General features: G+C 42.3%; 2 protein-coding genes across 2 annotated transcripts; one reads left to right on the top strand and one right to left on the bottom strand.

The window, feature by feature from the left end:
• psap (prosaposin) lies at positions 1–8,366 on the top strand. The gene is made up of 14 exons (XM_062400483.1): positions 1–159; positions 2,830–2,963; positions 3,168–3,242; positions 3,355–3,480; positions 4,435–4,653; positions 4,739–4,882; positions 4,968–5,024; positions 6,022–6,180; positions 6,291–6,383; positions 6,484–6,667; positions 6,790–6,953; positions 7,047–7,127; positions 7,384–7,491; positions 7,664–8,366. Exons 1-14 carry the CDS (start codon positions 126–128, stop codon positions 7,697–7,699), a joined length of 1,614 nt encoding a protein of 537 aa, XP_062256467.1. The 5' UTR covers positions 1–125; the 3' UTR covers positions 7,700–8,366.
• A 346-nt stretch (positions 8,367–8,712) lies between these two features.
• Positions 8,713–15,278, bottom strand: slc29a3 (solute carrier family 29 member 3). The gene is made up of 7 exons (XM_062400484.1): positions 15,174–15,278; positions 14,121–14,231; positions 13,283–13,717; positions 12,443–12,525; positions 11,849–12,075; positions 10,526–10,688; positions 8,713–9,966 (listed from the first exon to the last, which is right to left on the bottom strand). Exons 3-7 carry the CDS (start codon positions 13,604–13,606, stop codon positions 9,339–9,341), a joined length of 1,425 nt encoding a protein of 474 aa, XP_062256468.1. The 5' UTR covers positions 13,607–13,717; positions 14,121–14,231; positions 15,174–15,278; the 3' UTR covers positions 8,713–9,338.
• Positions 15,279–15,923: the final 645 nt, after the last annotated feature.

Below are 15,923 nucleotides of genomic sequence, written 5' to 3' on the forward strand. Positions count from 1 at the left end.
GTCAGCTGACTGTGAGTCGACCATAAAGGCAACACGCAGCTCCGCCGCCTGCATTGCAGTGATCTCCACTCCCCCAGTCATCTCCACTCAGCGGAGGAACAGAAACACCTGAAAACAGCGCAGTCATGCTGCTTCTAACGCTGCTCTTCGTGTGCACAGGTAATGTCCGAGCAACGGCGAGGTGAACGGTGTTATTGTGAATATTGTGCGACAGCTGTCAGCTCCTAACAAAGACTCAGAGGTTGTGTAACTAAAGTGCGTTTCGTCAACACCAGAACGCGGAAACGAATGAAGCGGAGCAGCTAATGCTAACTCCAACTGCTAACTCTGACTTGTACTGCGCATGTTTTTATCCACACAAGTCGGGCGTTTTGTCCTCTTTAAAACAATTGTGTACAGAATCGGTGCTGAATTTGTTTATTGAGACTGTTCAGTGAATCTTGGATTTTTGTCTTATCTGTTTATACGCGTCTTTGTTAGAAACAGACTCGGCCAACGTTGTTATTGAAGCGTTAGCCTGACAGCTAGCAGCAGTGGGTTAGCTAAACACCGCTCGAACACTAGAACTGGGTCAGGACATGAAGGGACATGTACACAAAGCCATTAGCTAACATGCACGTTAGGGCTCGTTTTGATGATATTTTAAGTCGGTATAAAATAACATACTTTTCTTTAACAAAATCACTTGGGGCTGATAAATGCAGCTTGCTTTGTGCTGAATGAGACCTTGGTTTCGTTTGGTTACAAAGAAGTTAGGTAACCCCGATCAGGCATCAACCTTGAGTTTAGCTTTTCACTGAAAGGTCAGTGTTTTCAGTTTTGTACCCTTTCTCTTATTAAACCTGAATTTGTTTTAGGTGCACTTTAGTCACTCACAGCCTCACCCTCTTATCTTTCCTATTCAGCCAAATCAGAGTCGGAGAGAAATAAACACATGGAGTAATGCAATCAGGCTATTTCCATATGGCATGTTGCTGGCTTGGCTTGGGGACATTTAAGGATCAATATATTTAGTTTGCTCGTCAAGCTTTGTTTCTTGAAGCCCACCGGTGTTATCAGTTCCTTCAAGTCACATCAGGACTTTGTGTATTTAGTCCTCATCATCTTATAATGATTTGCTCTTCCACATTCTTTGCTCCTGCTTGCTGCAGACACTCTTAAAGATTCCCTGTCCTAAGCGTTAGGACTTAAACTTATTGATCAAAGACTGTTGTGTATGCCCTCTACTTATCTTAAGTGGTTTTGCCGTCACATGTTGTTTTTGAACAATGTAAAGTGAGTCTTATCTGCACAGCTTTTTGCTCTACATCGTGTCAGATTAAGTTGATTCACTTACAGTAAATTTATGATCTCTGTTTCAGGGCCGGGGTCAAAGAAAGTTAGAGTAAAAAAAAGGCCAATTTATGCCACATCCTACAGCAGTTTGTTCCCTGATATGTACTTCCCTGTTGACTGTAAATGGTTGACTACAGTGCTGAACTTGTAGTATCCAGGAATGTCCTCATTGGTACAGTCTGTCTCTCCCGGAACAGCTTGTGATTTTGTTTGACTGCTCATGTGACTCCAGTCGGAGGGTGGGAGGGAGTGCCCTGCCTGTACTGTGGTGCTGAGAGAGGGAGGGGTTTCACAGGGCTCAGAGAGTTTATCATTGTGCTTTGTTGTGACACCTCTAAGATGTTATCGCCGAAGGTTAGTCACTCATAAAGGGATTGAGGAAACAGGGCTGCAGAGTAGAAGTTGCTTTCACTTCACCTTTTCACTTCAGTAAAATGTAGTTTTTGTGGTTCCACTTCTTTCTCATTTGTGGAACTCTGATGCAAATTAAACACTACATTTATCTCATGGTCTCTCTTCTTGTTCTGCTTTATGAGAACTGGTTATATCTGGTTTTTGGTGGTTGGTGAGAAATTAAGCTTGACTTCAAGGCACATACTAATGAGTCTTCATACAGCAATTTGAACTCATAGGATTTAGTGTTTTTCCTTGATGGCAGTTATAAAACAGTTAAGCAAGCTCTTTATCCACAATGCTTGAAGGAGTTTTATCCTCTCGGAGCACAACAACAGGTCTTAACTATTTTCAATTGGCTTATGGACGCTGGAATAAACTGTCATGGGAAAGGGGTGAATCTGTCAATATTAATTTAATAGATGGCTGACATGTGCACTTGTTCATTTTAATTGTCTGAAGAATTCCCGAACTGGAAAGAAATGACTAGAAATCATATTTATCCCAAGTTATGTCAGTTTCTGTACATTTGGGCTCCTCTATGCCTATTGCAACTAGTTAATAAACATAACTTGGATCCGACACAGCTCTGAGTTCATAATAAATATAAAAGCAACCCCTATTGTGTTCATGAACAAACTGTCCTGAAACCCTTTTGTCTTTCTATTATTTTTTTAATACTAAGCATGCCACACAGTCAAAATGATTAAAACACCCTTCCTCCAGTAGCGTTGCGAAACTTTTGAGTCTTGAGTTTCCTCATGTGATCACCACTATGCAAATAGGTGGAAATCTCAATGTTTAACAACCACATTTCTGATAATCTGCAGTCTAGGTGACTTGTTAATTTAATTTCTATTTAAAGTGATTTATTATTGGATGAAAGCACAAACTGCAGGACCTCCATAAGGAGGTAATTGAATGCATTAGGTAAAACTAGACAAAATTAGATGATATCTAGTATTAGTATCAGATATAATGTAAATATTCTTAACAATAACAAGGTATCCTTGAATATAGCTTTACCATGGGTCCTGCCTTTTGATTCAATTTGGTAAAAGTGTGTTAAATCAGTAACCCTTTTGTGTGTCCATTTTGCAGCTGCAGCAACACCTCTGCTGGGCACTGAGCAGTGTGCTCGTGGCCCCCCCTACTGGTGTCAGAATGTAAAGACGGCGTCTCTGTGTGGAGCTGTAACTCACTGCCAGCAGAACGTGTGGAACCAGCCTCAGATGGTGAGACTGAGAACGTGACAAGCGCCATCATTATGTCTATTCTAGAAATTCTAAATGTACTCTTATATTTTTTTTCTGTATTGAAATGTATCACAGAACACACATGCTCTCCTTTCTCACAGTTTCATGTATTTTATATTTGTGTACTGTACACTTAGAAACGTGAGAGAAACACATTTATTTTACACATGCCTCTATTTTCAGAAAACTGTGCCATGTGAGTTGTGTAAAGAGGTGTTGATGGTGGTGGAGCAGCTACTGAAGGACAATGCCACTGAGGTAAGATTTAACGAACAAAAATCATTGTGATTAGGAGATGATTTTATTTGACTATACCTAGATATATAAACTCATTTGAATGACTAATGTCTGGTTGTATCTGTGATTGCAGAGTGAGGTCCTTGGGTACCTGGAGAAGGCTTGCCAGCTCATCCCTGATAAAGCTTTGACGGCTGAGTGCAAGGAGATGGTGGATGATTATTATCCCATCATCATGGGAATCATTACTGGGGAACTGGTGAGCACCGTCAACCTATTAACAAGTCAGAGGCTGTCTTCCCCCCCTTTTTTAAAAGTATGAATTCACTGGTTGAGCGTCCTTGATCGTAATAATTAGCTGAAATAATAGTAAATTAGTTAAAGGCCATGCCAAATTAGCCTTTTATTTTTGCCAGTACCTGTTAGTCAGGGTTTGAATTTAGAACGAGATCCAGCACATACAAATGAGCTACAACCAAGTTTAACCCGAGGTCTTATTCATGTTTGGTTTGTCAGTTTATTGTTCATCTTCATCTAAGACTCTTAAAAAGGTCCATCTGCCCCTTGGAGTCTGAAAAAGGAAAAAGTGCAGCGGGCTAAATGAGGGCTATTGATGGGGAAGTGAATCCAAAGTCTAAATAGGAACAGACGAGTCATTGTATAAACCCCATGACTGGGAGACCATTTAGTGTAGGCTTCTTTGTCTCAACTCTCACCTGCTCTAACCACGATGGGATCAAACAAGGAACAATTTGTTCTAGATAGTGCTTCCCTATAAAATGTCATTTAAAATGTTGGGTACCGAGAACCGGTTCCAATACAACCGGTACCTACCGGGAATGAAATGCAACGCCGATTTCGGTGCCTGAGCCAATTGAAGACTGAGGTCTTCGTTTCCTCCCGCCTCCTCACACTTCCACTCCTTCCTTCACGGGAAGGGGCGCCTCCCGTCGGGCCCCCTCCTGAGTCGGGCGCAGCTGCCGGTGGTCAAACTCTTGTCTCCGCGCTGCCCGCGTTACGCGTGCGTAAGGGCTTCCATGCAGGTGTGGGAAGATCTCCTCGCCAGACCTCTCCTGGCGCTGGCTGGCCCCTGCCGGGCGCATTTCCTCCATGGCGGTGCGCCGCGACCGGCATCGGATAAAAAACCAAACGATACCCATCCCTATTAAAATGTACCAGTTATTGAATTTGACATAATGATTTCTGTCTTTAGGAGGATCCCAGTGTAGTGTGTGGTGCCATGGGGCTGTGTAACTCTCAGCAGGCAGCTCTGGCCAAGGTTGAGGCCCAGCAGCAGCAGCTTATGTCCAATGACATCCCTCAGGTCGACCTTGCCCAGCCACTGACTCCTTTCCTCCTCAATGTGCCCGGGCTCCTCTATCCTCAGGAGAGTCCCAAGCAGGAGGTCGTCAAACAGGAGTCTCCAAAAGAGGTAATGAAATAACTTTCCTCTTCATCCACAGGGCCATTATGTTTAACTCTGTATTAATTTGCTCTGATTCTTGTGTTTCTTGTAGAAAGGCGATGAGGTGTGCCAAGACTGCATTAAGTTCCTCACTGATGCTCAAGCCGAAGCTAAGGCCAACTCCTCATTTACAGACTCTCTCATTGAGAATATTGAGAACCAGTGTGACAAGCTGGGGCCAGGCTTGTCTGAAATGGTAAGACTCACAAATAGGAAAATAAATTACTGTCTATTTTATATTAACTGTTTTAATTTCATATTAACTGTTTTCCTCATTGCAGTGCAAGCAGTATGTCTCGAGGTATGGCACCCTTGTTGTTGAGCAGCTCATGTCCATGGTGAGTCTTCTAACTTTCCCGATTCATGATGTGAAACACAATTTTACTAAATTGTTTTTAACCTGAATGACCGTTATATTCACACATTGAATAATGAGCTTATTAAACCGTCCATCAAAGCTAATGATTGATAAGTTGTAATTGTTGGTGGTGCTGAGCTCATATCCACCACCCCTTGGCTTGCTCACTGAATCTATTCATATCTTTTGGATTCCTTACCCACATTTTTTTTTTTAATTCTTATCTTTTTTCATGCGTTTCTTCTTTTCTTTCCTCCCCTCCATTCATGTTGTCATGCTCTTTTTTTTCCATCCCGCTCTGGGTTTTGTGTGCTGCTCCCCAGGAACAGGTAGGTCTCCTTTTGTGTTCAGCCTGTAGCCTCTTAACCACTAGCTCCTTGTTTTTGTGCTGTCCACTCCACTAAAGATACCCACCTCGCACAGTAGAGACGCATGTGCCACTATGTTCTAATTATGAGTGAGACCACTAGACAATACCTAAACACTGTTTGTTTGGCTAATGACTTGATAACCAAGTGCTGGTCGCAACACACTGCAGCAAAGGGCCTCATTAACATCCCCTCACGGTACACAACACTCATGTTAAGAGTATGCTTGGATCTTTTGACTTAAAAGATCAATCGGTCAAATTAGAGATTCACTGAAGGGCCTATAACAAACGGCATGTTTTAAATGTCTAATCTTTTTTTCATTTTTTTTAAAATACTAAGTTCTGAGCAGCAAAAGAAAACATTTTTTTCCTGTAGGGATGTGTTTAACGCTATGTTTTGTACAGTTAAAAGAAACTGCTTGAACTGTCTTTTTTTGGGGGGAGGGGGGTAAATATATATGTTAAAACATATGTTTGCATGGGTGGTAATGCTGTGGTATGCTATGCAGACTAGAAGCACATGGTTGATGGTAATGGCATGCAGTGTTGCCAGTTTTGTCAATGGACCTTTTGCCGCGGATCCTAACGTTTCTGGTTCTGTCCTCAGCAACCCAAGGACATCTGTGTCCATGTTGGCTTCTGTACTGCTGCTCTGAAGAAGGTTATTCCCATGCTGAAGCTTCAGGCTGCCAAGACTCTGTCCGCGGCCAAGACTCTACCTGCTCTCAAGATGGTCCCTGCCACCAAGCTGGAGTCTGCTAAGTCTGTAAGTCATGGTGGGCTGACCTATCAGCATTTATTGATGGAAGACAAAAATGTACCATTTGTAGCTCAGTATTTCACACTCGTATGACACATTGCCTCTGTGTGTTCCAGTCCATGGTGCGTGTCAGCGAATCCCCAACATGCACCATCTGTGAGTTTGTGATGAGGCAGCTGGAGGAAACTTTGAAGGATGAGAAAACCGAGGTGCGACACGTGAAACAAAATGCATACATTACCATAACTACAGCAACTGCTGTTCAGACACTGCTCTAGCATCAGGCTGACTCATCTGTGTTTGTCTCAGGAGGAGGTGATTCACGCTGTGGAGAAGGTGTGCACATACCTGCCCCACACTCTGACTGCCCAGTGTAAGGACCTGATCGAGACCTACGGCCAGGCCATCATTGAGCTGCTGGTGCAGCAGGCTGACCCCAAAACTATCTGCACAGTGCTGGCTCTCTGCAATGAGGCCAACCGTGCATATGTCCGTAAGTCTTCACTCTTTAAAGGTTCAGTGTGTACGAATTAGTAGAGTGGGATCTATCTATTTAACCCAAGGGTTTTTACAACACTTCAGTACATCACTGATTTCTGTTTGAATTCTTTCCAGCCGCACTCGACCAGACTCTCTTCAAGGCTGGTGGCTACTGCGAGGTGTGCAAGATGGCCATTAATTACATTGACGGGATTCTGGAGAAGAATGCTACAGAGGAACAGATAAAGGAGGCTGTGAGGAAAGTGTGCAGCTTCCTGCCTGACTCTTTCCAGACTGAGGTAAAAAGTGGCACCTTCTTAGATTGAAACGATTACCCATCCTCAGGTGACAGACTTGTATTAACCCCTGTGTGTGTGTGTGTGTGTCTACAGTGTGATCAGATGATTGTACAGTACGAGCCAATGCTTGTCCAGCTGCTGCTCCAGATGCTCGACCCAGACTTTGTTTGCATGGTAAATATATATATATATATTCATGACAAAAATATCAAGTGTTTGTGTAATCTTCATTGTGAAGAGTCTGACTGTTTTTGGTTTTACCAAGACATTTTATTCCTCCTAATCCAGGAGATTTTCAAAGAATTAAGTTGTTCCTTACTATTATAACTTGTTTCTTTTATCTTTACATTATTGGGAATAGACAGTTAATTGGATATTCACCTTACACTACGTCCCTGCAGCCCAGTTTAATATAGTGTGTGTCTAACAGAAATTGGGAGCCTGTCCTGAAGCTGTGCGCAGGCTGTTGGGAACAGAGCAGTGCAGCTGGGGACCTGGATTCTGGTGCAAAAACATGGAGACAGCTTCACGGTGCAATGTGAGTAATTTAAGTTGTATTTGGAAACCAAAATATGCCTCCAGTCTGGTACTCTTTGACGTCTGCTTTGAAGATATGAAAGATTGTAATTTAATTTCTTTCATGTAAACTATTAATAAACAATTTTTTCTTTTTAATAAGCACGTGCCAACCTCTTGTTTCTGTCTTTCAGGCTGTGGCTCACTGCAAACGTCATGTGTGGGTATAGAGGAAGACCAGCAAAAACTCACCTGTAGGGAATAAAAGAGAAATAATATGGCAGTGCTGCTTCCCTGTTTTTAAATTTGTTTCTTTTTTAATAGACTTAAATTACTTCTGTTTAAACTTTTGATATTTTCAATGATGTCATGGAGGAAAGGGACTGAAATTAGTTTTTGGGATGGGGAGGGAGTGATTTGTCTATAGTGGCCTGCAGCTCAAGCCTTTGAGCACATTTGGTTGTTATATTTCCCTACATTGCTTGTTGAGAGTTGTGTCTTTGTGTGTGTCTGTGTGTGAGAACACAAATTAAAGTTGTTGGCGACGCATCAGCTGTCCTGCTGGGTCTTCAGACCCCCCCCCCTAGCTGTTTTCTTATCCTTTTCCCTGGTGAAACCCCTCATGGAAAGATGGCTCAGTGTGTTAATGACTGGCATAACTTTTAGTAGGAAGTCTGATCTTTGAAATAAATTTCTATTTGCAGACAAAAACTTTTTTTTAAGGAGGTGATTCGACTGAGATTGTTCCTCCCATTGTTTGCATTCTTCCTACTGTTTGCATATCACTGCGCTTCTAACGTGCAAAAAGCATCTCAAATTTGATTTGTCTGCTTGAAATCCTGAGCAAACTGTCCATTAAATCTGTACATTTTTAACAATTAAAAGGATCCCAATACACTTCAGTCTCTTTTCCTTTACTGTAAACTGAATAGGTCTTGTATTGTTAAAATGAATCAATCTGCTTAATTATTTCCTCAGTCAGGTGACGAACACCTCCACTGAACTTTTGATCAGTGATACTAACAAGGGGCTCCATAAACTGCAAATGTAACGGCTGACTTTTTCTAAAGATTACAGACAATTGTCGTCTAGGTTAACTCCGGGGGTCATTTGATTTCCTCCCTTTCACTACAGGAGAATGACGTATCGTTTGTAATAAAAGCACCAGTTTAGGTGCTACTTTTAGCCCAAGGTACAAAATACACTTGTAACTTAGTCAATTAAAATAACTGAAATCCACAAGTTGTTGGAATTTTGTTGGTTTATAATACATGACAAAGTCAATCCACAAGGTATTGGAAATGTTCAGTTTATCATGTGTGATCAAGTTCAGTTCAGTTAAAGACAAATCAACATCCGGTTCATTGAGCACACTTGGACACATTTTCCCACCTCTGTCCCTCAGAAAGATGTGGTGTTTACTTACCACTGGCATGTTTGTTAATTTAAGTTGAACACCCCTTTCACAAAATCTATATCACCTTGAAATATCTGTACAACATGCATTTCCAATATGAAATGACAAACTGTTTAATGAATTGTCCCTTATGGACTGCATAGATTGCAACTCTCTCTTTTGGAGCCATTTCCTCATTCAGACATGTATAGATATATGCTTGGCCCCTCTGGTTCATAATGAGCCACATCAGTGTAAACTCAGTACTTTTAATGTGAGGTATGAAGGAGTTAAGGCTTTTTTAGACAAGAGGGACAATGAGAAGCATGTCAGTTTTTCCTCATAACACACCAGGCTGTACTGGTGTGCTTTGCTTTGAAGCCCTGGTGTTTCATCAGCACTGGGCCATCTACCTCATCCGTCCAGCACCTTTATACCGCTGCACATGACAGGGCTATTGCCTCACAGCCTGATCAGATGGAGTGCACGATGAGCACGGAGAATGCAGATCCAACCGCCAGTCCCAGAGTGAGGAAGAAGGACATGACCACTCCTGTGGCTTCTGCCAGCTCCCGAGGGACCACCTTTGGGCCATAGATCATTGGTAGAGTGCCTAAGTAGCCATTGGAGAGGCCTAACATGCAATTAAACAGCACAGGAAAAGCATCATGTCTGAATAGAACTGTGTGAATGTTGTCCCTTGGCTGGTAGTTACAGAATATGAGAAGTGGGACCATGATGGTGCGACACAGCACCAGCACCGGCAGGACTCGGCTGGTGGGGCCTGGGACCTGCAGCCAGGCGGTGGCTTGCCTGCCACAGAAGTCTGCTAGATTGTACAGGAGGAAGCTGGTGAGGGGCACAAAGTAAGTGGTTGTCCAGGGGCTGCCGCTGTCCTTGTTGACAGACTGGATCCCTGAGGATACTGCAGGGAACACCGTTATAGAGATGCAGAAGACGCAGAAGACACTGAAGCCCAGCACCCACGTCTTCCTCAGGATGGGACGCAGTGGGGGGGTTGAGACTCTGCTCACTGTGCCGTCACTTCCATCTTCTGTCATCCCTCCTGCGCTGGTGCATGTTGCTGCCAGCATGTAGTGTCTAGGGGAAAGAAGAAGGATGCAGCATAAATGTGCCAATAACTTTTGAAGAGTGAGATGTCTTTCTGAATTTTATCTGCTCTTAATGTACTGAATCATTATTTTATAATATAGCTGCACGTGAACAAGATGTATTGAACTAGTCGTCTGACAGTTTAATTATAAGATCTTTATTACTCTGACTCAAGGGGCAGGTCAAACTTAAAAAGAGTTAAATTTCATTATATTTAATACATTAGGAAAAAAAACTGCTACTGCTCTTAATCGTAGTTGTGTTTGGGATTTAAACTTTTCTAACCTTTGGCACCATCTAGTGGTAGTATGCAAAATTACACATTGGCTCTTTCTTGACCCCTACTACATAATTCAAACCAAGTTTTGTGGAAAGCTTTTCTGTGTACAAACACACACACATAAAAATGATTGCGACAAAACATAATCTCCTTGGCAGAGGTAACCATCTAGAATCTATGATATTCATTATGATGGAAGTAACTTAGACAGGTGTGGTAGGTAGTACTATCTAAATGGGACCAACAATATCCTTGTCTGCTTCTGACCTTGAATATGCCAGTTTTGGCAGCAGCAGATATGTGATGATACAGAGCAGAATGAAGAAGTCAGCTGTCAGGAAATAGGCCAGAGCGCTGTCTGTCACGTCCTTCGTGAGCGCCAGGTCCATTACTGATGCTACTGCACTCAGCGTGCCGCCCATAGCCTGGCCTGAGAACAAAATAATAAGAATCAGCTTATTGTGCAGTTGTTTAAGAACATAACTTAGAAATACCTGCCATAATTACCTCTATGTTAAAGCAACACTATGCAAGATTTACCGAGCAACAGCCACACAGGGCGATTTATTCTGTTGGGTTCCATGTTGAAGCGATTCATTGGTTTTCATGTAGAGATTAAACAAAGCCTATCAATGTGTTGAGTGGAGCTCCGCCTGCATTGTCTCACTCACTGAACTGAAACAACTCCCCGGCTGTAACAAATACATCAAACTCTGTTCATAATTCTTGATATTTTAAAAAGGTTCCTCTGTGAATATGGGAGATGAACACACATGCACGTCCTCTTGAGAAACTGCGGAGAATCTGCAGAGTTCAGTGCATGTCTGCTGCAATTTGAAGGTAAAAGTTGTATAGTGCTGCTTTGAATCAATTTAAAACTATTAATTGATTGAAAAATAAGTCTAATTTGCTTAATACAAATATGGAAGACACTCAACCTAAAGTTTGAGGCATTAGAGAAGTTTTTTCCACAATAAATATGCATAAATATGCAAATGTTGAAAACAAGGTTCCAAAAACTAAATATTTATCCCCCTTTTCCACAAAGGCAGTCCCAGGGCCAGTTCAGAGCCAGTGGCCTGTCTGGAATCAGTTCTTTGTGTTTCCACAGCCAAAGAACTCCCTCTCAGCCATTAAAACTGGTTCCAGAGTGGCACCAACTGATCTAGAAGTAAGAACCGCCTCCGGCAGAGGCTTGGCACAGTATTATCATGACTAACAAGATCAACCACAACTTTGATGTGACCACTTGTATAGATCTCACTTCACAGCTCTGGACGCGCATCAACCGGACATTTGCGTTGACGAAGACCAAAAATGTTGTTTTTATCTAGTCTGACTTTACAGAGAATGTATGATGACACCGTGTCTGTGTGTTGGTTTTCGTCAGCAGGAATGACTGTGCACATCTACGAAAAAAAGATTTGACCCATTTAAGAAAACGTCATTATACATTTTATTGGGATCAGTGTTGATCCTGTGTATACCCAGTTGAATCAATTTCTGAGGAGGCAGACCATTATATCAGCAAATTTTTACAACAAAAACTCAGCAATCAAGAGATATTCCCGACCTGAATGAGGACAGTACCTGATATAAGAGCCTGAGAGATCCTCATGGGGAAATGTCCACTGATGCCAAACACGCTGCCAGAGAAGAGGTTGGAGGCCCCACTGACGACAGCCACGCTGACTAGAGTCCCGACAAAGAACTCCACCCTGCTGTCTGACACGTCCACCTTCACCAGCACCGTGGTCACCACAAACACCACCAGGATCACGAAGAGAGACGCCAGGATCCGGACATTCGAAGACAACCTACCAGCACAGAAAAACCACAGATGTTCAGGGATTAGGCAGAAATTCATATCAAGATGAGAGGTTTTGTGAAAGATAAGATATGAACTATATTGACTCAGCACAAAGGTGAGATTTGATTATCTACACAAATAATGTTAATGTACTCTGCTGCAGAGATTTGATGAAACATCACGTTATCAACCCCTCAAATGATCTCAAACAAGAACAGACTAATATAACTCCAGACAGAATGTAAAGAAACACAGAAGGAATAATAACAGTGAAACTATGCGAAATGTACCCAATACTATCTGTCATGGTGAACTCAGCAAGACTCAACAAGGGAGCTGTGAGAGTGTGTGTGGGTGTGTGTGTGTGTGTCAACCTGTTAACTAGGATGTAGTTGAGTACCAGGGACAGCACAGAAGGAACTGTGGAGGCAATGACCAGATAACTTTCAAAGTAGTCCTGTGAACAGAAGAGTTTCTTGAACACACTACTTGAACACAACAGCCCACACACATACATTCAAATATCATCTCAAACAAAGGAGGGGGAAAAGAGGAGAAGGAGAAAAAAAATGTTGTTCTCATATTCGCAGTTTCACTCATATAAAGGCTGTTTTTTTTATCCAAACATTGTATTGTTTTGTTTTTTTTACAGAGAAGCCAATCTTGACTAAAAGTATTTTGGCTGATGTTTACTCAACTATAATAACATAGTGCTAATGTTAATGTTATCAATAAATTATCTCTGCATCCCATCAGGAAGTGGCAGTAGCTGTATTTTACAGATGAAGCGAAACAGAAGCCACATAATAAACCGTGGTAATTAACTGTGAAGACATTTAAATCAATCACTTACTTCCTGCAGCTGTTTTCTTTCTGTGACACATATTGTTGTAGCGGCCATGACATGTAAGTTCACTTTGAGAGGAGAAACTGTTGCATGAACCCACATTGGATCAAGGCAAATTAAGAGTTACCTCTTCTGTGTTTACTATCCTAACTAATAACATTCAGAGGGAGGATACTTTTCTTTGACCATTTCTGACTTTAACTTATTCCCCTTGGATAAGCCTCTGGCATTTCTAACAGTGTGATTGTGTTGGAATGGATGACAAATGTGAAAGGACACAGAGTCCTCACATCTGTCACATGATTCCTGTGTTCACACTTGAACAATAAAACCAATTTGTGTTTAGCTTGACGTCCCGTCCACTCACACTGAGATGTGAACGTTGATCCTCGCTGCTGCTGGGATTAGTGTTGTTACTCAGTTTGTAGAGCCAGTAGTGTTTGGCTGTTATGAAGAAGTTCCAGGGCAGCAGGGAGCCGATACCCATCAGAAAGAAGATTATGTACACAAGACAATAGGAGTCCTCCGGACTGTAGCGCACGGCCAGAGGCACTGACGAAGGTTTGGGCAGGAGGGAGGCAGAGGGACTCTGGTCCTCGTTGTCCTCGTCCTCAGATGTGTTGTGGTTGCCGAGAGCAGTTGGAACATAGGAGGAGTTGAGACTGGGCTGCACCGGCTCTGGGGCGTCCATTTTTACAGATAGGAGGATACAGGAGACTCGGAAAGTAAAGAGGAGAGAGAACAGGGACTTTTGAGGTAGTGAGAAGAACAGGAGGCAAGACAGGAGGTGTTAAACAGAGACCTGGGAGAGAGAATAAAAAACACACAAAATGAAGTAAGAAAATCACTGCAACATTACAAAACCTGCATATGGCTGTACAGTAAAACAAGGTTAATATATTGTTATCAATAACAATATAACAAAGGTCAAACATATATCAATACATTATGTTATGTATTGTGTATGCACAGTGAGGATGTACAACACTTAAATGATCGACCTCAGATTCATAAAAAAACGTAGCTGTTTATCAAGCAGTTTTCATTCTCTGCTCATAGACAATAGTTTAAAACCACAACCTTCCACCAGGAGCAAGAATCAGTCAAAGTAATGAGCATGTGGCATCTCTCATGATAATTAACATCATTTTCTTATTTCGCTCAGCGCTACTATTGCACTGACACATTGTTTGGATTTTACTTACGTTTACTTGTGCTTGTCCAGAGCAGACAGTGGTTGTTCTGAAGCCATCGTCTGGAAATACTTCCAAACCGTAGCTGGTAGAGATCAGTCCAGATGTTCAGATCCTGCGACGCTACAACGCAAGGATGATAATAAGCCCCTGGGGATACAGACAAGTCTTTTTCCCGAACGTGTCTACGACAATGCAAGACTTGCATGCTCAGCACAAAACCGAGAACATGACACACTGCTGTTTGAATAGTGATCGGACAGATACAGGATCAAAACAGTGGCATCATCTCCATGGTGATGGAGCTGATGAGGAATGTGACATCACTGTGCCAACACTGCTCATCATTAGTATCTGGCAGCAGTGGACGTGAACCCGCTGCTCCCTCACAGGTCACAGACTGTCCCTTCTCATACACCAGCTTGTTCCTGGAAGTTAAATGCAACCACACGTCCTTTTATTAAGCCATGCGCTTGTTCCACTCGTTACACGGACTTTGTGCGGTCACAGCAGTTTGATCGTCTCCTCTCCTCACCCTCACATGTTGGAAGTTAAGGACTGGGGCGGTGCAGGCACGAGACGAGACAGAAAAAGAAACTCGAGACTCTCTTGCACAATGAGATGTCGATAGTTTGCACTATCTAAGGCGGTGGAAGTTTGACTGACATGACAACAAAAACGCTGATCTGGCACCCCAACCGCCTCGCGTGCGTCACCGATGAGGAACCAGTGTGCACATGATGGTCAGCCAGAAACCCAGTGGAAGGACAAGTAGCTACGCGATGTGCAAACAATCTCACGACACAGGGACGGTTTGGATCGAGGAAGTCTGATCCTCATCCCCGCAGACAGCTGCTCTCACCGACTCGATTCACACCACGTCAGCGTTGATTCTGCCGCAGTCCGCGTTGTTATGATCCTCAGGCGAGACATGTGGAGGTTTCCCGTTTAGAGAAAAGTTCAAACTCCCTTTTCCAAATATTAGAAGCTAAGCTAACTTAGGCTTTGAGGAACCAGCCCACGTGACCGAGCTGCTGGAGTTAAACAAGTCAAGTATAAACGTACCTGTGTGTTGGGGGGGACCTGTCTGTTGCTTGTGTCTTTTCGTGAAGACTAACTCTGACATTTAAATCCATTTCACGACCTGACTCTATTTTATGGTCAGCTGACTCTCCAGCCCCGATAGTAACAACAGTGACACTTCCGGTAGGAGTCTTTCAGATTAAAAACGTCGTCTGCAAAAATCAAATGCAGACTGATTAAAAATGTATATTTCATAGAATGGAACCATAGCGTTTATCTAGTGATTTATATAGTTAAGGAATTAGTGTATTTTGAAAATCAAAAACAAATAATAAAAGCAATCTACTTCTATTAATCTGAAAGCCAGACCCGCACACCGGAACTGCTGTTATTATCGTTACTTTGCCACGTTTCCGGTACTTCCAAAATAAATGCTTTACCGGAAGCTTTTATTTTCTGCACAGCTGAAATTGAATATAAATGAGATAATTAAATTATCGTTGAAGATCTTACTTAATGCTAAATTCTTATTTACAAAACACGTGGTTCCTAGTGATGCTACTGCTCATAGTTCTTAAATATCCCGTTGAAAAGCAATACAAAACAACAACACCAAAATGGTTGTGATTTCAAAATCACATACAACTAGGGCTACGTTGTAGCACTAACGGGCCCGAGCACTGCACTAATATTAATATATGGAGCTGTTCAGGTTAGGATGGTGATCATAGGTCAGTATTTTTTAATTTTATTTAAATTTAGAAAAAAGGAAAGGAAAATCTAAAACCTGAA

Source organism: Platichthys flesus, chromosome 12 (assembly GCF_949316205.1).
Source record: "Platichthys flesus chromosome 12, fPlaFle2.1, whole genome shotgun sequence".
NCBI classification, from domain to species: Eukaryota; Metazoa; Chordata; class Actinopteri; order Pleuronectiformes; family Pleuronectidae; genus Platichthys; species Platichthys flesus.

Bases quoted from the DNA above. Each gene is read 5' to 3' on its own strand.
- psap (XM_062400483.1), top strand. From the start codon at position 126: ATGCTGCTTCTAACGCTGCTCTTCGTGTGCACAG. The intron at 3,481-4,434 runs GTGAGCACCGTC...TTCTGTCTTTAG, and splicing joins GAATCATTACTGGGGAACTG to GAGGATCCCAGTGTAGTGTG. The intron at 5,025-6,021 runs GTGAGTCTTCTA...TTCTGTCCTCAG, and splicing joins TTGAGCAGCTCATGTCCATG to CAACCCAAGGACATCTGTGT.
- slc29a3 (XM_062400484.1), bottom strand. From the start codon at position 13,606: ATGGACGCCCCAGAGCCGGTGCAGCCCAGTCTCAACTCCTCCTATGTT. The intron at 12,526-13,282 runs GTGAGTGGACGG...TTCTGTTCACAG, and splicing joins ATCAACGTTCACATCTCAGT to GACTACTTTGAAAGTTATCT. The intron at 12,076-12,442 runs GTTGACACACAC...CTGTGCTGGTAG, and splicing joins AACTACATCCTAGTTAACAG to GTTGTCTTCGAATGTCCGGA.